Here is a 25,291-nt window from a genome sequence, read left to right as displayed (position 1 = left end):
TAATGTTAAGATTCTGGCACAATCTACCATTGGAATACCAGATACTTGAGGCAAATAGCAGTGGAAGGTCCTTGTTCCCTGCTTATGGGTTTCCCAGAGGTGTTCATGGAAACAAGATGTTGATCTAGAGGACATTTTCATTTAGTCCTTTATTCCTTCCTTTCTCCTTCTCCATCAGTGGAACCCACCATGGAGATTATTGACAAACCATATGTCATATTTTTCTTGTGACAGGTCTCGATGACAGTACCTAATGCAAGTTCTAAGATGCGGCTAGTGCAGGACAAAGGCTGACAGCCTGGTAGCTTTCATTTTTTTGCCTTTGATAAAAAGTAGTGGTGGAGACTGAGACAAAAAATGAAGGCCAGTTCAGAAGCTGAATTGTTTGTCTATATTCTTTTACCGTCAGCTTCGCTCTCACCATTTAGAGTGTTGATGACCATTCCATGAAATCATAGTGTTTCAGGTCACTGGCAACTGAGTTTTAAAAAAAAAATTAATATATTTTATATTTAAGGTGTTAAATTTGAGCTCAAGAAATTGCAATGGTGAGGATTTACCTAACTGTAGATCTTGCATATTTTTACCTCTCTGTCATATACTTCTAGACCCTACCTCTCTATCAAGTGGCTGCAGACAATACTGTACGCTGACTCAATTCAGGCATCACACTAAACCCCATGATTAAGGAACTGTAATGGCTTCCTGTGGTGTCTGAATTACAAGCAGGGTTTTTAAATCATCCAGCAAGCCAGAATTAGAATTGATGATCTGAACTAAGTTTGCAACCTGGTTAATGCAAACCATGATGGTTGTGTGATGAACCGCCAGACCATAGCTTCAGAAGATGCTACACCTCTATTCAACAGGTATTGGATGGCAAACAAAAGTGTCAGTTTGCTGAGTAGATGGAAAACCAAAGGTGACAAATCAGCTCTATATTGTGATTTGCCTATTTTTAGAAGTTCAAACTACTATGTGGTTTCTGAACCCTGATTCCTACAAACCATGGTTTGCTATGATGTCTCCATCTGGAATAACTGCTTTATGCAAGCACGCAGAGTGCCGTCTGCATTTGGTAGCTGAAGGGCTTGAGGACGCTCACAAGAATGATGTGTTGCTATTCCATTCTTGGCCTGGGTTGTATAAGTCGTGTGGCGGCGAGCATTTGATTATGCTGGATTTATTTTCAGACGTCTCGGGCTGTTCTTATTAACTGTCATCGCTTTGATCGAATGCACACGGCGGATTTCTGCATTTGTAGCACCCTGCTTTGCATTCCTAAACAGAAGCTGTGGGGCTGCAGCTTGGCGGACTTCATGTGTCTGCTGTAACAATTCTAGGTGGACTGTTGCTAGGCCTCAGCAATTTTGATAAGAGGTTTCTGCATGGAGATCAAAGCAAATGGAAAATAGAAAGGTTATTAAGGGATGCAGCTCAATTGAGTCTGTGAGCATTTGCTCCAGGGGACCAGTAGGTATTGTATGCTAGCCCTTGGATTCCTCTGGGACTCCTGGTGTTGACGTAAAGCCCAAGTCATGATCATCTTCCCAGAAAGATTCCTAAGCCCCTAAATCTGGCAGAGTTGGAGGTAGACAGGAGAACTTGACAGAAGGGCAGCCCTACTTGATCAAGTCAATGGCCTTTAGGTCTGCATCTTCTTGCCTTCAGTGATCGGTCTTATGCTTCCAGGAAGACCATAAGCAGAGCATGGATGCATTAGCTTCCCAGCATCCTGCCTCTGAATGTGGAAGTTCCACCTCTGGGAATGAGTTGCCAAACTAGACAGAACATTTCTGACTGTTAGGTAGGGAATCCACATTGGTTCATTCATCCTCCGAGGGATCCTCATTGGAAATAGCAGAGGGCACAATCAGAGGCTGATTTCACAGCACCTCTGTGGCAAGCTCCAGCCAACACTCTGCCTCTTTCCATTCTCTGCAACTTTACCTGGCAGTCCGAAGACCCTACTTGGGGATGTAAGAGTCTCTGTCACGTAGATGGCATCATGATTCAGCCATGTAGGGTACTCTCCTGAGGGCCTACACCCATCAGAGGCCCTTCTGGATCAGACCGATCCCTGAACTCTCAGTATCAGTGTCAGCGGTAGTAGCCAGTGTACGATTTGGAGTGGCTGGTGGCATAATGGGGGCTCCAGGGCAGGGCCCCCAGTCACATGGTATGAATACAGCTCTGCCAGATCAGCATCCTTCTTCCCTGGGAACCAACTAGGAGCTTAACCCATGCTACCAGCTTCTGCTGCAGGAAGTCTCCTGGTGAAGCTCAGTCCTGCAGGCTTGCAGCTTTGCTGGAGGAGGGCAGATGCTCCTGTCAATGCCAGAAAAAGAAAGGCTTTCCCGAAAAGGAAGTTCATGTTCTGTCAAGTTTGACCTGAGGCTGGTTGTATTTTACTACCTAATTGTCCTAGAGTTCAGAACAGAAACCGTAACTCAATTAGGTCTTCTTCTGAGGGGTTGGCGTCTTATCCCATTGACCAGCCTGAGTCCTTCAGCCGCTTCTTCTCCTCTTTCAAGAGAGAAGAGCCTGGAAACTGGAGAGAAGGGACTGCCTAATCCCACTTCTGCATTTTACTTATTAAATGATACTTCTGTGAGCCTTTTAATTGAAAGCTTCTTTGGCCAAAAAGTGGAGTATGAATGTAACAATTCTAAAGCAATACCCTAAAACCCTTGGTCTCTGAAATTTTCCCTCAATCCTTACCACCACCGGTGTTTTTATATTTTAAATACCGTTTCAATGTGAAAAATAAACTGCATGAGCTTTGATGAATGGCCTGAGGATGTTGGGAGTGATTAAGACTCTGAGTCCGTTTCTGTTGCAGATATTTTGCTACCGCAGGCAAGTAGCATTTGACAACCTCCTCTGATCATAACTCTGCAAGAGATATGGCTCTTTGCAGCCTCCAAATCCCTCTTTTATTCCTCTTTGCTCCTGAAAAAAGCCCCCCAAGCTAGAAGACTTGTTCTTCCTTTCTCAGTTGATTGCGTCGAATAGATTAAAAAAAAAAAAAAGAGGGTGCCCACCCACCCCAAAAGGAAACAAATTAACCTAATACAATTAAAGGAGTTAGAGAGAATTAGAAAGGTCTTGTAAACATTATCTAGCAATAAACCGTTAATTGGAATGTGTGTCCCTTAATTAACAAGGAGTATCACATTCTTAAATGTCTGATTACACAGCTGCTGTGTAAATAACGCCTGTGAAACGCAGGGCACGTTTGCACCAGGAATTTATAGCAGGTTTGCGGCTGGCTGCTGGGCCGGGCCAAGGGTCGTGCATTCCCAGAGAGAGCTTGGGGTTCTGCCTCTCTCTTTCTGCTCTCTGATTCTTGTACTATAGTTCCGGGCAACCCACAAGACCAGTGACTCAAAGGTTTGGATGGTTTGGGGATTTTAGAGTAACTTCTTCTATGTGTGTGACCTTAGTGTCAGAACAAGTTGAATAGAACATCCCGGACGTAGAATGAGTTCACAGGAGCAAAGGTGAAAGGGCTTTGCTGATTCTGTATGTGAAATATGAGCAGAAATTATTCACATAGATTGCCTGGGTGTATTTGCTTCTCTCTCTCTTTAAGTGAATAAAGAATTTTTTGAAACTCTGAAAGCAGCCTCTTAGGGGCTTGTGAATGGGACAGGCATGCCAGAAAATTCTGAGTTTTATTACTGAAAACTAACAGAGGCTACAATTCTGTGAACATTTTCCTGAGAATAAGCTCCCTTGAACACCGGACTGTGTTGACTGTAAGTGGCTTTACTAAATGCCATCCTCTTCCATCATTCTCTGGTGGAGGAGAGTTACATTCTCCATGCAAATGTCAGAAACAAGACTTGTGACCCAATTTTTTTTCCTGACCTTTTCTATCAAGGTTCCTAAAATCTTAAGACTTTCCGGTGAATATCAGTTCACCAAGTTTTGATATTTACAAATTCTTCTCCTTAAATTGTGCAGATTTACAACTTGATTTTGCACATGTTTACAATGACATTGATTTCAGTAGGACTTACTCCCTAGTAAGTGTGTGTAGGATTGTGATGATAAATTAATGAAGGCAGTACAGTATTATTAGTACAGTAATTCCCAAACTGTGCATCATGACCTGATTTTTAGTGGGTCGCGAAGGGCCAGGCAGAGCCTCCAATGTAAACAGGTGATGGCAAGATCAAATCAGTGCCCTCTTTCTGTCCTGCTGTTTTGTGGGAAAGGTGATTGTTGTCAGTTGGAGTATTGAGTCATGGGGTTAAGATAGGCTTTTCAGGAGAAAGGGAAGAGGTATAAAAGGAAGAGCCTGAGAGCCAGGGTTAGCTTGTTCTTCTGTTTGTCCCTTGGGTTGCTTTTTATTCTTTTGCAGTACTCTGCTAGGAGGGAGATAGTTTAAGAAATGGTTTTTTCTTTTCTTTTTACTGGTCCTGTGCCTATCTTTATACTTAGTTACGGGGAACTTTTAGTTATTTGATTTTTCTCTGTAAACCGCTTTGTGAACTTTTAGTTGAAAAGCGGTATATAAATACTGTTAATAATAATAATAATAACTTTTAGCTCTTTCTTATGTAGTTTGTAGCAGTGGCGTAGCTAATGATTGTGTAGCCCGGTACCAAGCTCAAAATATTGTCCCAGAAGTGACGTCACAACCGGAAGGGACGTCACGCCTGGGCTTTTAAAAAGTGAACATTGGAAGGAATCCATTCAGCATTAAATTACTTTTTCAGTGATATATTACATGTTGGTATTATTCGTACATACCACATTTTCACAGTTTTGGTCACTGGTGTCAAGCTCTGCTTGTAGCCCTGCTGAAGCTTGATGCCCGGTGCAACTGCTACCCTCTGCACTCCCTTAGCTATGCCACTGGTTTGTAGAATAAATATCCTTTTTTATCAGTTTTATGTGGAGTGTATTGCCTGGAATTTTCAGATTTACATTCAGCCTATATTCAGTGGCCTTGAATATTCTTGGTCATAAGAGTCCTGAGGCATGACTACCTCCACATTTCTAGATCTCTTTTTTTTTAAATCTCATAAACCTAGGTGGGTCCTGATAAGATTGTCATTAGAAAAAGTGGGACCTGATACTAGAAAGTTTGGGCAACGCTGTGTTAGTATATTCACACATCTTCTATCATTGTTTGTCGAGAGACTGCATTGCATTCCAGTGGTTAATGAAGCATGTCCATTTTTCCTGAAAATAGTGTACGTTGCTGTCTCCCTTCTGTTATTTATAGTGTTAACCAGGACCATATTAGTCCAAACTCCCTGCTAGACTTTTCTCTCAACTTTTGGAATTTCTCCTCATTTCCAATTCTATGTGATCTCCAACCTTGGCAGTTGTCAACCAAGCAGCAATCAATTTCAAATCTTTAATCTTAACATTCTTTTCAGGAAGCCTAACTGTATAATCATTGGCTCAATGGCCATTATTAATGCATAACTTTGTCTATAATAGCATTTCTGTTAAAACAAAACAAAAAATTCTCTCATGGCCTCCATCCCTCTGGAGAGAATTTATGCTATTCCAGATTTGTCTGAACATCTGGAGTGCATCTTTTTCCTTTGCTATGCAGTGAAGTGTTTTAAACAGGCCTGTCACCCAAAGAAATTGTTTAATTGTGTGGATTTTAGTCAATTGATTAATTGTTTGATTAACTGTGCATACATGTGCAAATAAAATAGTTTGGAAGCAAAAGCATGCTCTCTCTGTTTTTAAATGATGCACCCATGTCGCAGGTATCTTCTGCACCCATCCCATGCAGATGGAAGAGCATGCCTCTTCCAAATGGCACTTATAACCCACAGTCTTTATAACTACTTGTATTAGAAAAAATTAAACATTTAAAAACATCTACCAGCCAGCTAATCAGGGGCACCTTTTAAGTCTGTCTTATAAATGTTTTTGACTGATTGATTTAGCCAATTTAATTTCTACACCTTGCAGCTCTATAGTGCTTAAAATGAGCTTCTTTTACATTTGTGCTAATGGAGAACATAGGTTCATAGTTCACTATAAATAGCTATATATCAGCCACAGCATCTGTCTCATAAGATCATGAATATTTTTTCCCTACATTCTGGCCCTCTTCTTCCTCCTTTTTTTATTTAAAGTCTTTTGATTGACGTTCAGATGTCTTCATTCTCTTGCTCCAGTTATCTGTCCACACTGCTGCCTCTCTCCATGTGCCTCCTCTTGCTGCTCTGACACGTAGGCCCCGCTGACCCCCCAAATGGCATATTCAGTTCCCTGAGAAGAATCTTTCTTCTTTATGTGGTGCTCCTGACCCTTGGCACATCTTTCTTGGTCTAACACACAGGAGGAGAGCAACTCTCCTTCCTATTCATCCCAGTGTAATGTTCTTCCTGGTGTCTGGTGTCTCCTTATGCCTTTTTAAAGTTTGTGAGCCCCTTTGGGACAGGGATTCATCTTTTCATTTCTTTTGCTATGTAAACTGCTTTGAGAATGTTTTTTTGATGAAAAAGTGGTATATTAATATTAATAATAATATTCTTGGGGTCTTCCTGGAAGCACCTGGTTGACCACTGGATGCTGGAAAAGGTGGGCTCTTGGTCTGATCCAACAGCCAGGCACTCCTGATGTTCTTCATGGAGGGGGCTGCTGACATGAAGTGTGTGTTGTTTTCTTTTTCATCTTTTGTCACTGTTTTTTCTAGTCTGCTGGAAACCATGTTTCACTACACCGATGAACCCAGATTCACCATAGAGCAAATAGACCTGCTTCAACGCCTGAGACGCACTGGGATGACACGGCATGAAATACTCCACGCCCTGGAAACCTTTGACCGCCTCGACCAGGAGCATAGTGACAAGTTCGGACGGCGGTCTGCCTACGGGAGTGGTGGTGGATCCTGTAGCAACAGCACCAACAATGTCCCGGCGTCTTCCTCCACAGCCACGGCTTCCACGCAGACTCAGCACTCTGGAATGTCCCCATCACCTAGCAACAGTTACGACACCTCCCCGCAGCCTTGCACTACCAATCAGAATGGGAGGGAGAGTAACGAGCGGTTGTCTGCCTTCAATGGAAAAATGTCACCCACGCGCTATCCGCTGGCAAACAGCTTGGCTCAGAGGTCCTACAGCTTTGAAGCCTCTGAGGAGGACTTGGATGTTGATGACAAAGTGGAGGAGTTGATGAGGTGAGCAAAGCTCTTTTGCATAGAGCCGGTGTTTCCCCAAAATAGCTTCCCCCATCTGAAGGACTGCTGCTTCAGGGGGTTGGGCCTTCCACATGTTTCTGCCCAAGGGATGAGCTCTCAGCACCCTAATTTGTCTCCAAGCTGCTCAGGGGCAAGGGTGAACCCACTTAGCTCTCTCTTCCCCTGGCACATGCTGCCCAGGTTAAAGCTGGGGTGAATGACCTTCTGCTGTGATGATCAACATGATGAAGCTACCACAGGGTAAGTCTTGCAGCATGGAGACTGGCCATTTCAATACCATGACCTGCCACTGAGATGTAGGAAGGCTGGGGCTTACACCTTCTAGGAAAGGTTCCTAGAAGGTGCACAATTTAGGTTCATTGCACAATTTAGGTTCAAGGGAGGTGCTCAGAACCAGAGATTCAAAGAAGTGGGTTTCTTTTTTTGTTAGACCATGTTAGGCTGGTCACTTACTGCAATCCAATTGGAGTGTGGTGTAGGAGTTGTATGTTTACAAAAATCCCCTTCATCTGGGTCTTTGGAAGCTTCCCTACCAAAATCCTTGTCAATACCTCCAATTTTTTTTCTAAAGTGTCACTCAAAGTAACATAAACATGAGCTGAAGGGTATGGGCAGTAATTAAGTTTCCAAATAAGCTTTTGGAGTATGTATATATTTAGGATTAAGTCAGGCTGGGAAACGTTGACTTGGGCTGTGTGTACCGTGACTTTAAAAAAGTTAAAACGCTGCATAAGAGCAGTCTGAGCAAACAAAATTCTAGTTCTGCAGTTCTAGGAAAGCTGGATTCTGCAACCTGCATGAATTATGCAAATTGAGCATATTTGCATGATTTATCTTTTCATATTTCTGAATTTTTTTTAACCATTTTACATTGTTCTGGTGTTGCCAGTCATGGGAAGAACAATGAGTTATAGAAAGTTTTGTCAGGTATCTTTTTGGCCCTAAGAATCAGAAACAAGCTGATAGCTGGCAGGTAGAGGCCTGGGTATGATTTTGCCATCTCTCCATGGGGTGCCTAGAACATCCACTATAGCAAAAAGGAAAGCATATAGGGTTACATCACTTTGTGCATTGTTGTGCTAAACCTTGTGAATGGTACCTTCCTGTTACCCCTGTATCTTTGTTTTCAGCTCTCCAGTCTACCATAAATCCATCATTCATGCTAGCAGCCTCTGTCTTTCATGCTCCAGATGGCTTCACTTCCAGCAGAAGGATGTGAGGCTTTGGAGTCAAAGGCTGCAGCAGTGGACTGAGTGGAAGTAGCCCCATACAAGACTGACCTTCATGTGCCTGGTGAAGATTAGGCAACACACTTACTCAACCAAGTCTCCCACTGCCCTCACCTTCACAAACAGCTTCCCTTGTCCTGTGGGCTCCTCTTTCCTTGCCCTCTTGTCTAGCCTGGTACCCTCCAGAAGAAGATAGATAAAGCTCGATTCAGACTTGCAGTGCATCTAGTGCAGCATCCCTGTTTCCCTCAGTGGCCAACCAAAAAGTTCTTAAGCAGGGCATGAGAGCAACAGCCCAACCCGCTATTGCTTCCCCAGCAATGGGTATTCAGTGGGACACTGCCCTTATGGGCATGGAGCATCCATATGACTGGTGCGACTAATAGCCTTCCCTTGACATTTGCCTCTTATATTCTTCTCTCCAGCAGGACTCCCAAACAGTCCCCATACACCAAGGAAACAGCAGGTGACATGGGATCTCAGTTTGGCAGCAGGGCCAGGAGAACGCCTTTCATAGTGCCTGGGCAGGGGGTGCAGTGAATAAGCCCTGGCCTGTTTGCCCAACTACAAATTGTGTGGAAGTGGCAAGAGGCTGTGGGAATGTCGCAGGGTGTTTTGTTCATGAGTCCCAGGTGTCAAAATGTGGCATGCATTTAGTGCTTGTTATCCCATGTGCAGAGCCTCGTTTTATGAATGAAGTTGCTTCTGCCCCCCCCCTTTTTAAAACCCTGGTGGGAGAGATTTATTCATTCCTCTGTAATGAAATTTTGTACATTCCATATGGCTTGCATGAATTTATATAGGCGTGAGTCATCCATTCTCCCTCTTGTATGCTTTGATCAACCGATGACACTGATTAAAAGAAACGTCTGCTTGCGAGAGCAATAGATCAACCCAGCCCTTCCCCCCCAAATAAATGCATCTTCAAATTCTACTTTGGTCCTTTCTGTTGTTTTTAAAATTTTTCCAATTCTCCCCTTTTTTTGGTAGGAGGGACAGCAGCGTGATAAAAGAGGAAATCAAAGCCTTCCTGGCCAACAGAAGGATTTCACAAGCGGTTGTTGCGCAGGTAACAGGTAAGAGCTTGACAGCATCCCTTTTCGCTCCTCTGTTGTCTCGCCACCTTTGCCTGCAAGCGCAGATCTTGGAATATCAGTCGGCTTTCTGCATTGCAGTGCAGATCTGTCAGCTTAGTCATGAAAATGTATGCCTTTGATTTAAGACCCATTGTCCCGCATGTCATGGAACTTCCCCAGTGAATCAGTGTCTCTTCTCTCTCCCCACCCCCATTCCATTCTTCCCCCCCCCCATAGTAGCTCATGATGTGTTTTTGTTGTTGTTCATAATATTGCAACAAGCATCAAGTGCTTCTCTTCAAGCTGGAATGACTTTATTTTTAATTCTAAATGACACCCGGCAGCCAACGCCCACACTCCTCCCTGGAGCAGGGGAAGGTGAACCTCATCCTTCCGTTTAGGAACCCCAAGGAAGACATGCAGTCTTCAGAGAACTTAGATGGAAAAGCATTTTTAATTAAACAGTTTTGTTTTATTAGATCTATAACCTGTTCTGCCTACTTAAGCTGTGAGGGTGATAATGTGCAATACATATATGTATGAACCACGATTCTCTCTTATTCTCTCGCCTGTCCCCCCATCCCTTCATGAGAGAACAAAGTGCTAAAATTCAGACTGCAAGGGATTCAGATCAGGGGCACATGTCCTTCTGGAATGTGCCACATGCATTTACGATGCCATATGAACAAGTGTAATGTACAATAGAAGGGCACTAATTAAATAATCCTTATTCATCTCCAACCATAAAATGGGGAGGGGGGTGGACTGAGAAAAGGGCCATAGTACAGGGGATGGAGCACATACTCTACCTGCAGACAGTCCCAGGTTCTATGTCTTTACTTATTTTTGACTGCCTTTCTGACATAAAAGGCATGTCAACATGCCTGACATAAAAACATAAAAACATGCCTGACATAAAAATGCCTGAGGAAGTGTACACAGCAATCAAGTACACCAAACAGGAAAAATAGCCCCCCTTCCCCCACAGTGGCGCGATCCTGGGGATTGCTTCACTGCTTTCCCCCTACCCCTGCCCCTTAAAGGGAACAGGGCATTGTTACATGAGCTGGTGGGTCGTGACCCACCGGTTTGAGTACAACTGGGCTAAGCCATGAAACTCATGGATTGCATGGGACTCATGGTCCCTTATGAAGCAGCTCATCCATATAGTGACACACACTGCCCTTAGCATAATTGCTACCACCTGCTGCACATTATCCCCAGTATGGCTGTCATTATGCTGCCAACTTCTCCCCCTTGCCAACTTCTGCCTTCTGGTGATCACTTCATGGTGATAGAGAACAGATGGCTTGTGACCAATGAGCTCCCTCCTACTGAAGCCCAAGGAAACAGAGAGCGAGGATGTTGCAGACCCTGAACTGCTCTACCTTGAGGCCACCTGAGATCAGAAGCACTTATCATGGGGAGAAGGGATCCCTCTCTGCTAACAAAGTGATGAGTGTAATCAAGTCAGAGTTTTTATTGTACAATATCAAAGATGGAGCAGCATCTGACAGAGAAACACACAATTGAGGATGCCAAACATATCATCCGTTGTAGGACTCTTGTGCTTGCTTGTTATCTGGCAGACAACCATGCAGCGGGTATCAGTGAGGTCTGACTGATCTGCCATCCCAGATCTCTCCAGATGGAACTGAAACCACCCCATTTCTTTTCAGCATCCATAAAACCATCCTACTTTTGTTTATCTTAATAATTTGTAGAGCACTCTTTTGAATGTTCAAAGTGCAGCATGTGTGTTATCTATGAATGTAATTCAGCAATTCCCAAACTGTGCATCATGCCACTGGGGTGTCATGGGCCGCCTGCTACCCCAGCAAAAAGATTGCACCTTGTCACTCCAAACAGCGATTGGAGGCTTGGCATGGTGGGAAAAGCTCCAGTGTGCGAATGCTGTGCACTGGGAAAAGCCCTCCTACCCACCCTGACCTCCTTACTGCTGTTTGAAGCGGCACGCAATGTCTCTGAACCAGAAGTGACTGGCGTTGGCATCATCGCTAGTCACTTCCAGGAACCACTCACTACAAATGCAGCGCAAGGAGCATCACAGGTCACAGTACTGGGCATCGCTAATGTAATCCTTACCTGTCAAGTCTGTAAAGTACCACATATACTCGTGTATAAGTCAAAAATACGCCTCAAAATTGAACTCTGAAAATATACCTTTTGAGGGTTTTTCGACTTATATGCAGGTCAGTGCAGTGCGTGGGTCATCTTGTGCACAGGTCAGTGCAGTGAATGCAGCTTCTAAGAGCAGCTGCTTGGTGAGGTGGGAGGGAGACCAGGCTGAGAAGGAAGACACAGGGGTGTGGGGGGGGGGAAGGAGTAATTTTACTTATCATTGTTCTGAGGCAGCAACAGAAAGAAAGGTAGTCACTTCAGCTTCTTCCCCAAACAGGAAGGTGCTTATGGGAATTATGGTCAGTATGAGGGCTGCTGCTATGGAAGTGCAGCACTGTACTCACACAGCCTACAACTCCCAGAAGCACCTTTGTCTCCCTTCCTGTTTGAAAAATAAGGTAAAATGGGTCTTTTTTTTTTTCTTTTTGCCTTTTTGCTGCTGCCTCAGAACAATTCCTGGCAAGTCATTTTCAAAGAATTTAACACATCCCTAAGTCGTCCCCCCAACTTATCCAAGGGCCATAGAAAATTCCATGATTTTTTTTTTTTTTTGCTCAGTTTATCAGTGAGATCAACTTATGCTTGAGAATCGGTGGTAAGTGATTAGAAATTCTTCTCCCCATAGTGCAGGTACGGAAGAATGAGGCTGAGAAGGAGTGGCTTACTGAAAGTGTCGTAAGCGAGAATTTTAGGCAAGAGATGAGATCCAAACTGTGGAAGTCCTGATTCATAGCCTAGTCTGTTAGCCACTGCACTACACCAGCCACCCCACTGGAGCTGAACTCGTTAGCTCTATTGTTCTTGGTGTTCTCGCTGATCTGACCGCTGCAGCTTTCTTGCAACGTGGCCTCTGCAAGAAAATGACCTTGCTTTTGTAGATGGCTTTCCTGGAAGTGTTTATGAAAAGCAATGTAGAAATGTCCTTATATGTCTCCCTAAAAGTACATGCAGAGGTCAAAATTAGCAGAAAAACTGGAGGTGGTGGTGGAACTAGTGTTTATGTTTATACCTTATTGCTGTGACTATAAAATGCTCCAGAATACTGTGACTGATCATCATTAGACTGGAAGCAACAGAATGTAAAATATATACTTTATTTTTTTAAAAATGCTACTGCTTTTAATGGATTCTGTACTAAGGTAATCAAGTCACTGGTGGGTTGGGCATGGCATTAATACACAGACAAGACTAATGACAGTGAACAAGAACTCATAATAGTTTTGCTGAGCACCCACTCGTAATTTGACTCTTCTTTTCAATGCTTGTTTGCTCCCTCTAGGGGTAAGATTGGAGAATAGCACCTATTGGGAACTGGTGGGGAGGGTTGTAATTGGGGGGCTGGGGGATCTCCTTGGTTCACCATCATGAGCACTGAAAGTGTCCCATAGGTCAGAGGAATTCTTCAGAGGAAATTGTTTAAAGACCAGCCAACAATCAAATAACACCTAAAAATTAATATGTTGTAATCTGCTTTGAGAGGTGAAATGGCAGGTTAGAAATAATTTAAGTAAGTTAACAATTTTAAAAACCTCGCAAATGTTAAGAGTTTCAAAATAAACATTGATTCCAATACATGTTATAAAGCTCTTTTGTCTTTCACATGTAGCAAGTTAGTTATCTAAACCCTTGAATCCGGATACTAAAAATATTCAAGGAATCAAGCTATTGCATTCTCTGATTTGAAAATGCAGTCAGAGCTGTATCCGTAATGCTGGCAGCTATAGTTTGGCCACCCTGAAATTCCTTCTGCCTCTCCTCCACCAAAATGTGTGGTCAGCATCTCGGAAAATGTTCCCTGTCCCTTTCTCTTGATGTGACACTTCAGATTCTCTTAAAGATGGTGGCTGTTTCTGTCTTTACTTCTGGGCACTGTTTCCCATCCAGCCAGAACTGAATAGTGACCAAATGCTGTTTAATCTCAGGTATTGCGCATGCATCCTCAGATCATTCTGACCAGCACAAAATGAATGGCCGAATGAGTCATCCCATTTTCTAGTGGACGTGTTTATAATGTCCTATAAGCTGTTATTCAGCTCCCCTCCTTCGCTGTCTATCGCAGGCAGTCAGAGTAATTAATCACAATAATGTCAACTGAAAATTAGGTCTCTTCAACTCAAGAGCTCAAAGCCTCTTTTAAAAAATGGTGGGATGTATTTATTTTAGGGTTTATATTCCTCCCTTCTTCATAAAACGAGCCCAGGACCATATATTTTATAATAGATCATGTGTGCTTTCTAAAGAAACCCAAACTGGGGAAAAAAATATCCTATCTTGTAATTGGCAAATGTCATCAATCACTCCACACCTTCAAGTGGTCTTTTCAGGTCCACAGTCCAGTGCCCATAATAGAGTGACCTGAATTGAGGGTGCCCACAGTCCACCAGAATCAAGGTGTTAAGGGCTCCAGCAGGGAGTCAGGCCGGACCGCAGCCTGAACCCACTAAATGGTTTGGGGAGTATTCCTTTATGAATGGGATCTGACCCCAAACCTATTGGTTGTCTTGAGCCTGAGCTGGAACTGAGCCCTGTAAACACAACCAGTGACAGCTGGTTCTAAATTGGTGGGTCAGTAATTGAGCACTCAGCTTTCAAACTGCAAAACTTGTGTCTGGCTCAAAGTGTCTAAGCTAGTTTGAAATTCTTGTCTGAACTGGAATTCCAGCTGAAGTGGAATTGATGGCAAATGGTCAGTGTTTCACCTGTCTAATCTCCAGGGACACCCACTCCTTCCAAACCCTGTGGGAGCCTGGGTGGCTTAGCCCAGGGACCATCAGAAGGCTGATCAGAATCTACTGGTGAATCTCTGGTGATTTGTGGCAGATCCGCAAGTGTTTCTGTTTCCCAGTTGCTTGATAATTGCTTTCTCTTTTTGTCTCCCTTGCAGGTATCAGTCAGAGCCGGATCTCCCACTGGCTGTTGCAACAGGGATCAGACCTGAGTGAACAAAAGAAAAGGGCCTTTTACCGATGGTACCAGCTTGAGAAGACAAACCCGGGTAAACAAAACCAAGCTGAGACATTCCTGCTGTTCCCTCTGAAACAAACCTTTTGCCCGGCAGCTGTGAGTGTTGTTGGCTCACTTAATCGTGCTTCAGTCAGCATGGCACCCTCTCAAAGTCTATTCTTGGGAAGGGGGGGAAGTTGGAGTAGGCAGTGCAGGGATCTAGGCCTCCTTACAAATTGGATTGTATTGGAATAGTGGTAAACTGATTGAGATTAACAAACATGGGAGGAGTAGCAGTTCAATTCTGGTGAGGCATGTATACATCCATTAATACAGGCCTATTCTAAAAGAGTTGGGGTTAACCGAATTGCATCAAACAGCATTATGTTGTTAGTTGTTCAATTGTCAGCAGCTGATGCTTTTGCTTTACTGAACATTGCTATAAGGGACATAGTAGTTAAAGGACATTTCCTGTAAATATTTCCTAGCTTTCGGTCCTACATGTCAGGATGTGGATGAGCATGAAGTTGGGCAGGTATTTTCTCTGGCTAATACGATCCTGTGGCACAGCTTAGTGTGCATTTAGTTAGCGACTTTGTAGTTCTTTTGGAAGGGATGAGTCCTTGAATTCTACCCACTCTGTGTGTGTGTGTGTGTGTGTGTGTGTGTGTGTGTGTGTGTGTGTGTTTCATCCTCCTGTATGAGTGAGGGGAAAGTGGAGGCACTTGACTTCTGAAGCAGGGTAAAGATGAAACTTTGCTACTATAGCAGGTAACTATTTCTGTAAATAATTGAGGTTAAGTCTTGGGTACGTCTATTGAGTGAATGCAGCAGGTTCCTTTAAAGGTAGCAGGCAATGCAAAGGGTCAGCTGACCTTGGATAACATTTAATTGGAGGATATGAAGAGCTCTGCTGGACCCATCAAGTCCAGCATCCTGTTTCCCACAGTGGCTGGCCAGGTGTCGCCCCCTACATGGCTTGCGTGCAGTCACCTCTCCTGCAACTGGTCCCTGCAACTGAGGAGCCAGTAGTGCACTGCTGTTGAACCTAAAGGGGACATAGCCATTGAGATTAGTACCTAGTGATAGGTATATTCTCCATGAATGTTTCTCATCCCTTTCTGAAGCCGTTGAGGCTAGTGGGCGTTGCCACCATTTGTGGCCATAAATTCTACAAACTAATTCTGGGCTATGTGAAGGTCTTCCTTTTTGCCTGTCCTGAATCTCCTGCTGGTCGGTTTCACTAGGTGGTCAGTTTCACCTGGTTTCATGTGTGACTGGAGAGGGAGGGTGCATGGAAGGATGCTTTGGGTTTCTCTCATATAATGTTTCCACCTCTGCATCAGCTTCCAGGCCTCGTCTTCCAAAGACTCCAGACGAGGAACTTTCCTTTCGTCATTTTTACTTTGGGCCTTGCAAACCCCTTTTCATGGATGCCATCATGGGTCTGCTTTTACTGAAAGGCTCCATTCTTGCTTTGTGGCTGCTGGTAGGAAATTTGCATCAGCGGGACTGAAACTGCAGTACGATGCATCGCAGCTTGCAACAGAAATCGCAATATGTAAATGAGGTGGTGGTGGTGGTGGTGGCAGCCAGGAGCCAAATTAGACAGAACTCAGGTGTAAGTCCCTTATTCCGCCCTTTTCAAAAGCAGCTGCTGGGAGGGGTGCTTTAACCAACTCGAGTTATGCCCCAATCAAGTTGCACCCATCCTAAAGCTGCTATTGGCTACTGAGGCCAAATTGTGCCTATAAGATTCCTCCTGTGTGATTAGTAGTAGCTGGTGAGAGGACAATTTAGATTGGGGTCACAGCATGGGAGGTGAAAGGGTTAACCCCCTATAACGTCCATGGCGGGAGGAGGCCCCTTCCCTGGGGTTGTTACTGAGCGCGAGGGGCTTACCCGGTCGATGAGCAGTGGTCGGCGGTGAATTAAAGGACGGGAAGCAGGTATGGTAGCTCTACACAGGCGGTTTAATTGCGTCAACTGTTTTACATTCATGTGGACTGTTACTGCAGGGCCCACTGCACTCTATGGTGACTTGTGCAGTCGTCGTCTGATCGGCTCAGGACCCGGCCCTTCCGGCTCCTTGGCAGTTCCAGCCCAAGCTTCCTGGCCAAGGTTTCTTGGCCCAGAGCCCGGGTTCTGGGGGGCCACAACCCTGCTGGCCGGGGTCAGGCTGGCTGACCTTGGGAGGGCCCACAGTCCCTCTGTGCTGGATCCCTGGTCAGTTAGCCACCACAGGGTATACTTGGCAGCGAGCGCCCGGCTCGAAAGCCCAGTCTCTCCAGGGTACACCCTCTGGGTCCAGGCAGGTCCTGGGTCAGGGAGGTCCGTGCCCCAGCCTCCTCTCTCCAGAGCAGACCGCAGCCCCATTCCTCTGGAGGCCTCCCTTTTTCCCTTCAGGCAGGGGAGACTTTTCCCTTCTGGCTTCACTCTGGCCTGCCACCCCTCTGGAGAGGAACAACCTCCCTCTCCAGGCCCCTTATGAGGCCAACCTCAGGTTGGTCCAGCCCCACCCCTCCTGACCACGTGTCTGCCTGTTCCCAGCTGTTCCTTGTCCCTACTCCCAGGTAGGTGTTCCTCAAGGGCCCCCAGTCCTGATGACACTTGGGGCTTACTCCTGAATAGGTCTCGACTCTAGAGGAGATCCCTGCTCCCATGGAACTCCTGGCCACCCGGGCTGGGCCCAGGTGACACCCCCCTTGCTTTATAACCCTGATCTTACTGCCCCCACCTGTATTGTTGGCACTGACTGGCAGCAGCTCTCCAAGGTTTCAAGCAGGAGTTTTTTCTGCTTGGAGATGATCCAGGGAGAACCTGTGCCCTTCTGCAGGCAGTCTGCACTGAGGTAGAGGTACTTCCCCGAATCATGGATTCTCACACAAGCAAGTCATGAATACGACAGCCCTCCTCTATTGTTGTGTCCCTGCACCTGCTGTTCAGTTGTGAAATGCCTTTAAGCATGGAGGTTCCATTTAGTGACCCTGCTGAACAGCCCTTGACAGGCTTCTCCCTGATGGCGTTGGCTACTCCTTTCTTGGAGGTTTGTGTAGGACGCATGCTTGCCTTCTGAGTATTGATAAGCTTTGGACTCCAGACTGTGCGTTGCTGCATCAGGTCACCCTGACAGATCTTGGAGGGCCCACGCTTTGACATCAGAAATATTAATTCATTCGGATTGGCTTGATTAGTCTGGTTGGCAAACAGGTAGCCAGGCAGCACAAGAGGCTGATGAGTGAGTAACCTTGGCAGCGCTCTCCGTCTCTTTCTCTGGGCATAGCAGACTTGAGCACAGCTGGAGATACGATGCCTTTGGCTTCAAATGCAGGACACCGGCTGTCTGGGTTTTATGCAGAAAGGGGGGAGTGCTATCCTTCGGTTTGGCCTTGCATGCTGCTGTGCGGGATCCTGATGGGTGTGCTTGGCAGGAGAGGATACTCCTCCTCTATTAACAGGGAAGGCAAACTTCCTTCAGAGCTCCGAAAGTTGCAGCCAGAGATCATGTTCTGGCTCGTAAGAATATGAAGCATAAGTAGCCATGGGGGTCCATGAGAAAAATTCCAGACACTCCAGGCTGATGTCTGTATTAGGGCCCCCTAGAACATTTTAAGGTATAATGAGCAGCAGCTGAGTTCTCCTGAACCCTTCTTCTTGCTGGATGCGAAGCAAAACGTGTGCATGGAGCAGTGGAGGAGCGCAAGAGGAAAAGGCTGAGCTTGATCTTGAGGCTCTAAAGTCTGCAGTTTGTACTAGTCTTAATCTGGGCTGCAAGAGGTGCTGAGCAGGAGTACTCCAATCAGACTCTCCCAGGTGTAAAACAAATTTCAAGTTGCACAAAGGGTTGCTGGGACAAAGAAATGAGATTAGCCATTCCCCATTTTGATCTAAAATACTGTAGCACTTCCTTGGACCTGTCTCTAGCACCAAGCGGGATACACAAGCCCCTGGCAAGGAAAAAGAAGAGTATGGTCATCATATTGGCAAGGCTGGCGTCGAATTTGGGTGGTACACTCAGCAGAGAATCTATAGAAGCCAAATTGAGTGGTATCGCCTAATAGTTGGAAGCTAAAGTAACACACAGCCCATGTACCATTTGATCAGTTATTTTCAGGGCTGGAAATAAATTCTGCAACAGGAAGTGACCCAAATCCTTTCCAGGAAGAGCTGACTTATGTCAACCTGTACACATTTTGTGTGTGATGACAGTTCTTTTGTGCAGTTTGCAACACACCCTTAATCATATTTGCACAGAAGTAAGTCCCAGATCACTGAAACTCAGGCTGAAATCCTATCCTCATTTACCCCAATGACTACAGCGGGACTTAGTTCTGAGTAGACATGCACAGAATTAGGCTGTTAGTCCCTTACCGGTTTTAGAGTACAGCCTGCAGCTCCTCATGGCCCAGGGCAGGAGAGCTATAGTTTTTTTCTAGACAGAAAAACACAATAACTTCTTCACACAGCACATCATTTAACATGTGAAATTTGCTGCCTCCGGGTGTGTTGATGGCCCCTCACCTTGTTGGCTTGAAAGGGAGATCATTAGACATATTTCTGGAGGAAAAAGTGTCTCCCAATAGCTATTAAGCATGAAGGGTATATGGAATATCCATATTCAGAGGCTGTGTTTCTCAGACTTGTGGTTCCCTGAGGGCTGCAGTGTAGGTGGCAGTTGCCTTCATGGTTCTGGGGTTCCTGGCGTTTATCTAGTTGGCCGTGGTGGAGATTAGATTGTCTGATCCAGCAGGATTTCTGTTCATGTGAGGGCTGATAGAGCTCCCAGGCTTTGTGCCACTAGGGGAGAAATCTTGGTGCTAGGTCATAGCAATGTACTTTTATGGTCTGCCCCTCACTTGAAGGGCCAAGGGGTATTGCATGGTGATAATTACGGGGGATCATATGCTAGTCCAGAGAGAAGCTGTTGTGGTAAAAGCTGGCCAACTTCCATGCCTGCCTGTGCAATTGGAAGAAAGGATACAGGGTGCTGCCAGGTGGGCACTCCTGCTCTCATTTTAGGCTTGATGGGCACCAGAGAGGTGCAGCAGTTGATCCCTAAGTGAGCCTGCCAGGCTTCTGGGGAGGAGCCCAATGACTGAACTGCTTGACCATGTTGCTTTTTGCGTGGCCGTTGCTGGTAGTGAGAGCAAGGCTGGGGCGGGGGAGGAGTGTGCTTTATATTCTAAAAGCAGACTTGTCAATAAGTGATTTGCAGGAAAGCAGACTTATGACAAAAGAAATGTATAGATTTTTGCGGGATCTTTTAAGTAAGAAGCATCTTTGAAACACTAGTCCTACAGAATTACTTTGCATCTGTTTCTTGGATGCTAAGCAGTGCAGAAATTCATTCTCATCCCATTTTGCTTTGAAGTTGAATGTGGAGATTCTCCCAGGGGAGCAAGGTGGGCAGCCTAGGGCTTCCAAAACAGCTTGCATGCACCCTTCTGAAAGCTGTGTTTCTTTTACAAGATAAAACCGGAATCTATTTCAGAAGTACCATCCAAGTCACTGTAAATGCTTAATTTCTATAACAACCACCAGTGCAGTTAGATACGAGGACTGGGTCAGATCATTGGCTTGTCATGTTCAGTAAACACATGATGTGCTTTGTGACTTGAGGCTTTGCCACCCTGTCCCTGAAATCAGATAAACTTGGCAAAAGAAAAAAAAAATTCAAAGGTAGACCTGGACCACACTATACAAAATCATTTTTGCTATTGATGGTAAGTAGTGGAAGTGAGTCCTCCCTAGCCGTTTGTCAGCTGCTGAGAGATTCTCTAATGTTTACGAACATTCTTGCTGTGCTGAAACAAATGCAAAAAAAAAAAAGGGAAAAGGAAAAGAAACGGTGGATTTAGGGCTTATGTGGATCTGGTGATGGCAGTAGTGAAGTGAGAAGATCAATGACACTGATTGATATAACTATTAGACTGTGGGCCCAATCCTATCCAACTTTCCACACTGATGCATTCTCAATGTAGCCCCAGGTTAAGGGAACAAACATTCCCTTATCTTGAGGACACCTCTGGGACTACCGCCACAACGTAGGGTGCAGCACATGCCCCATTGGCACGGTTGTATCAGTGCTAGGAAGTTGGATAGGATTGGGCCCTGTGTGAATGGGGTGTGTGTTACAGAGGAAAGAACTGTGCATAGTTTGTGTGTGTGATAACAGTAATTGTTCTCAGTAAATTTATATGAGCTTTGATTGATTGATTATAACCTTGAATCTGAATAAAACTGTTTTGAATGACATACATGGTTCCTTTTGTTATCTGTCTCTGTATTGCAACAGGGCACTGTCTTAAAAGAGGCATGCTCTCCTATTTGCGGGAGAAAGGGGAATATGCCTCTTCCATGAGGACAGCACGTCACTTGCAAGTTTTATAAGCTCTTGTATTATACATTGTTTACCTTTTTAAAAAAATGTGGCCCACTTAATCAAGAGGCACCTTTTTAGTAGACAAAATTTTACAGATTTATTCTTCTGAACCTGAATTGGTTAAGCATTGCTCTGTCTGTGTGTATACATGCTAATTAATGGTATTGACTCCTTGGTCATTCTGAATTTCCATTGTGGTGTCCCCCACTGCCCGTCCTCTAGGAACTGTGTGCACACCAGAAGTTCTGTGTTCACAAGAAGGTGGAGAAGGGTGACCTACCTTTGACTTGCAACTCAAAAGTTGCAACTTTCTTTCCCTTCCTACTTAGCATGAGCTAGTCATAACTAGTGCAGGTCCAACCTTGTTATACACGGATTTTTTATACATGAATTTGACTCAACACGAATGGCCCCTGCAAATGAGAAGGAATGTGCTGAACTCTGGAGAAGGGGAAAAATACACCCTGTTAAATTGCTTTTCTTACTGTTGTAGAGATTTTTATCTCAACATGATGAGAAGGGCCTTTTAAATTAAAGGAAAACAGTCCTTTACAATAGTCAGAGAGAGGGCAGCCAGCTGACAATCCATCAATCTTTCTCCAAGTGACCCCCTCCCTTCCCTCTGAACACTTGAAAGAAAGAGAATCCTTTGTGCCTGGAGAGAGACTGATTGTTGGATTGTTTCTTAATGACTCTATCTTAACATCACAAATGTCAGCAATGCTGTTTTTAAATCACCTGAGCGAGGGACATTGTTTTTTAAATTGATTTGCTATAGATTTTTGCCATCCAGGTGAGTTCTGGGAAGGAACCCACTGGAATAATGAGACTCAACCTGTATAAGCTAGTTACAAAGAGACAAGTGAAACATTTTCCCACAGTGGCAACCATGTGGGAGAGCCATGGGCTCCCCTTTCCCTTTTCCCTATGCCTGATACTGCTGAATAGCTAGTAAGTGTTCCCAATATCCATTATGATCTATACATCTGTTGCACCAAATTTCTATACGGTAATTTATTCCATTTTGGAATTCTGTGGCAAACAACGTGACTCGTGTGAAGAAATTAGATTTTTTTGGGTGGTTGGGTGAGTGGGTGGAGTTGCATTGATGGAGGATTTGCAGACATGTTGCTCTCCTCCTTAATCTCACATCTGCACCTGCAATTTCTCCCCTGTATAAGTGGGAGCCTGTTTGCCTTTAACTGATATTAATCTCCGGTCACAATCCTAATCAACTTTCCAGCACTGAACATAAGAACATAAGAACATAAGAACATAAGAACAGCCCCACTGGATCAGGCCATAGGCCCATCTAGTCCAGCTTCCTGTATCTCACAGCGGCCCACCAAATGCCCCAGGGAGCACACCAGATAACAAGAGACCTCATCCTGGTGCCCTCCCCTACATCTGGCATTCTGACTTAACCCATTCCTAAAATCAGGAGGTTGCGCATACACATCATGGCTTGTACCCCATAATGGATTTTTCCTCCAGAAACTTGTCCAATCCCCTTTTAAAGGCGTCTAGGCTAGACGCCAGCACCACATCCTGTGGCAAGGAGTTCCACAGACCGACCACGCGCTGAGTAAAGAAATATTTTCTTTTGTCTGTCCTAACTCTCCCAACACTCAATTTTAGTGGATGTCCCCTGGTTCTGGTATTATGTGAGAGTGTAAAGAGCATCTCCCTATCCACTCTGTCCATCCCCTGCATAATTTTGTATGTCTCAATCATGTCCCCCCTCAAGCGTCTCTTTTCTAGGCTGAAGAGGCCCAAACGCCGTAGCCTTTCCTCATAAGGAAGGTGCCCCAGCCCCGTAATCATCTTAGTCGCTCTCTTTTGCACCTTTTCCATTTCCACTATGTCTTTTTTGAGATGCGGCGACCAGAACTGGACACAATACTCCAGGTGTGGCCTTACCATCGATTTGTACAACGGCATTATAATACTAGCCGTTTTGTTCTCAATACCCTTCCTAATGATCCCAAGCATAGAATTGGCCTTCTTCACTGCCGCTGCACATTGGGTCGACACTTTCATCGACTGAGGTAAGGGCAATGCAGCTCCGAGGTAAGGGAACATTGCCTCACCTTGAGGAGGCTTCCGTGACTACCACCCAACTAAGGACGCAGCACACGCCCCATTGGCACAGCTGTGTCAGTGCAGAAAATTTCATTAGGATTTGGGCCTAAATATTACTTCAGTTGCAATGAAGTCTTCTCCCATTAGGAGATGTTTCTTTGTCATCAGCATGCCTGAGAAGCGTTCATTCAGAAACACTTTGTTTTCCACTTTGCTTTCTCAGGGGCAACATTAAGCATGAGACCGGCCCCCATCCCAGTAGAAGAACCTGAATGGAGGCAGACACCTCCCCCAGTCACAGCTACCTCTGGGACCTTCCGACTACGGAGGGGCAGTCGGTTCACCTGGCGAAAGGAATGTTTGGCTGTCATGGAAAGGTATGTGACTTGCCAAGGGCTTGACAGATTGCATGTGTCAGTGGTGCCATATTTGATCTTGTTATAAGTGATAAGAGGCATGTGTCCCATTTTCCTCCTCAATATTATCCCAGTCGGTGATTGTATCTCTTATGAAGACATGGAAGGGCCCCATTGGCAGGTGATGTTATAAGGTCTGTGTCTTTGACAGTGTCACAGTGATATTATTTGGCCTAGTAATAAAGTTGTCTCTGTAAATCTGGGGAAAGGGCTAGCAATGGCATATGTTATGGGGCTTGGTTCCTAGGCTAGTAGGACTCATCTGATGAGCAATCAGTTCAGATTGGGGTGTGTGTGTGAAGCTTCCATCTCTCAAGTCCTGACTTAGGAGAAGCATTGTTTTTGCAGAGCTGGTTGTAGCTCCTTAAGGATCCACCAGAGAACAGCTCTATCTTAGAGGTCTGGGTAACATAAAGGTTCTGTTGCTCTGCTGCTACCTCTCTTGTAGCAGATACTCCTGAGTGCCATTAAGGTTGTGCTGTTTCTTCCCCTTGCTGAACTTAAAACTTGCATGAGTTTTAAGAATCTTCAGCCATTTGTAATTCAATTCTCCTCCCTCTGCTGCCTTTTTGGAATGTCTCCCAGAACACTTTATTGGTCGGGAGGGTTTGGTTTTGGACAATAGATGCGCGCTCTCTCTCTCTCCTCCGGAGCCTCCTTGCTTCTTAAAATGTTCTCTTGGAATATTTACGATCTGAAGGTTAAAGAGAAGCAGCAGCTCCAGCAAGTAAACATCTATATTTAAACTGCAGGCTGGGTGTGGCCCAGATAACTGCAGTGCGAGCTCTTCTCCCCCTTGACCTGCAGGAATGTCCCTTCCTGCTTCACGCAAACTGTGCTACCTTTTTCTCCCCTCTGCCCTGGTTTTGTGGACAGTTTGCTCTCCTCTGAGAATGGAGCTAAGATTGTTATGGATGATGCTATGAGGTTACATTGAGATCAGGTTTGGAAGCCTGTTTATTTATTCCCATTTATAGCCTGCCCCATCCTAGAGGCTTAGACTGGGTAGTGAGAATAGACTAAGGAGAAATATAAGATGCAAGTCATGCTCAGCATTATTTCAGCAATTGTTACAGCAGTGGTTTCCGGGATCTCTTTCAACACTGACTTGCCTGCAGAACGACTGCTGCACACCCAACATGGACCCGCTGCATGTTGTGAAAGGAGATGTTCCAGGGGGCTAGCAGGTCTTGTTGAGTGTCACTGTCACTCCATGGGGACTGAAATGAACCCTGCAATGTACCCAGTGCTCCCCTGCAGCTGTGCATCTTAGCAAATGATCGGTAGTGCTGGGCAAGCTGATGTTCAGGGCAGCTAGTCCAGTATTAATGAAAAGGACAATGATTTTATCAAGGACAGATACCAAAAGATGATGTCCCTGGTGAACAGGTACCATTGAAGCAGATCATACTTATAACAACCTTGTAAAGTAGGTCTCTGTTGCTACCCCCATATTGCAGATGGAAGATTGAGCCTGAGAGAATGGCTTGCTTAAGGCCACAGTTTGTGACAGAGCCAGGGTTTGAACTGAGAATCATCTAATTCATAGCTCTGTCAGCTGTGATACTGCACCAGCAAGTAGATGTTGTTCCCTTCTAGACTTCATGGGTCTACACTTGAATGATTTGTTCATGTAATCATTCCAAGAATAAGAGCTCTTTCTTCTTTCCTAAGTTCTCTGTCCATCTTAAAGAGAAGCAGAGGTTTCTCTTTCAGAAGAGCAGGAAATCCTGAGATAACATTGCAAAGCATTAGGTTTCTTGTTCCTTGGTAGTGTTGAAGGGCACTGCCTTACGCTGTTTGCCTCCATTCATGTGAACCAGCCTTACTGACTG

General features: G+C 45.0%; 1 protein-coding gene across 7 annotated transcripts in view; it reads left to right on the top strand.

Moving 5' to 3' along the window:
• HMBOX1 (homeobox containing 1) overlaps positions 1 to 25,291 on the top strand; it is a 109,230-nt gene that overhangs the window by 60,428 nt on the left and 23,511 nt on the right. For all 7 annotated transcript variants that reach the window (XM_066626549.1, XM_066626522.1, XM_066626540.1 and 4 more), the window contains exons 3-6: positions 6,680 to 7,165; positions 9,406 to 9,491; positions 14,518 to 14,628; positions 23,264 to 23,417. In XM_066626549.1, coding sequence (XP_066482646.1) covers positions 6,680 to 7,165; positions 9,406 to 9,491; positions 14,518 to 14,628; positions 23,264 to 23,417 — 837 coding nt within the window. The remainder of the gene's footprint in view (positions 1 to 6,679; positions 7,166 to 9,405; positions 9,492 to 14,517; positions 14,629 to 23,263; positions 23,418 to 25,291) is intronic.

Source organism: Tiliqua scincoides, chromosome 1 (assembly GCF_035046505.1).
Source record: "Tiliqua scincoides isolate rTilSci1 chromosome 1, rTilSci1.hap2, whole genome shotgun sequence".
NCBI classification, from domain to species: Eukaryota; Metazoa; Chordata; class Lepidosauria; order Squamata; family Scincidae; genus Tiliqua; species Tiliqua scincoides.
Note: the sequence above shows the minus strand (reverse complement) of the source record. Positions and strands in the feature narration are given on the sequence as shown.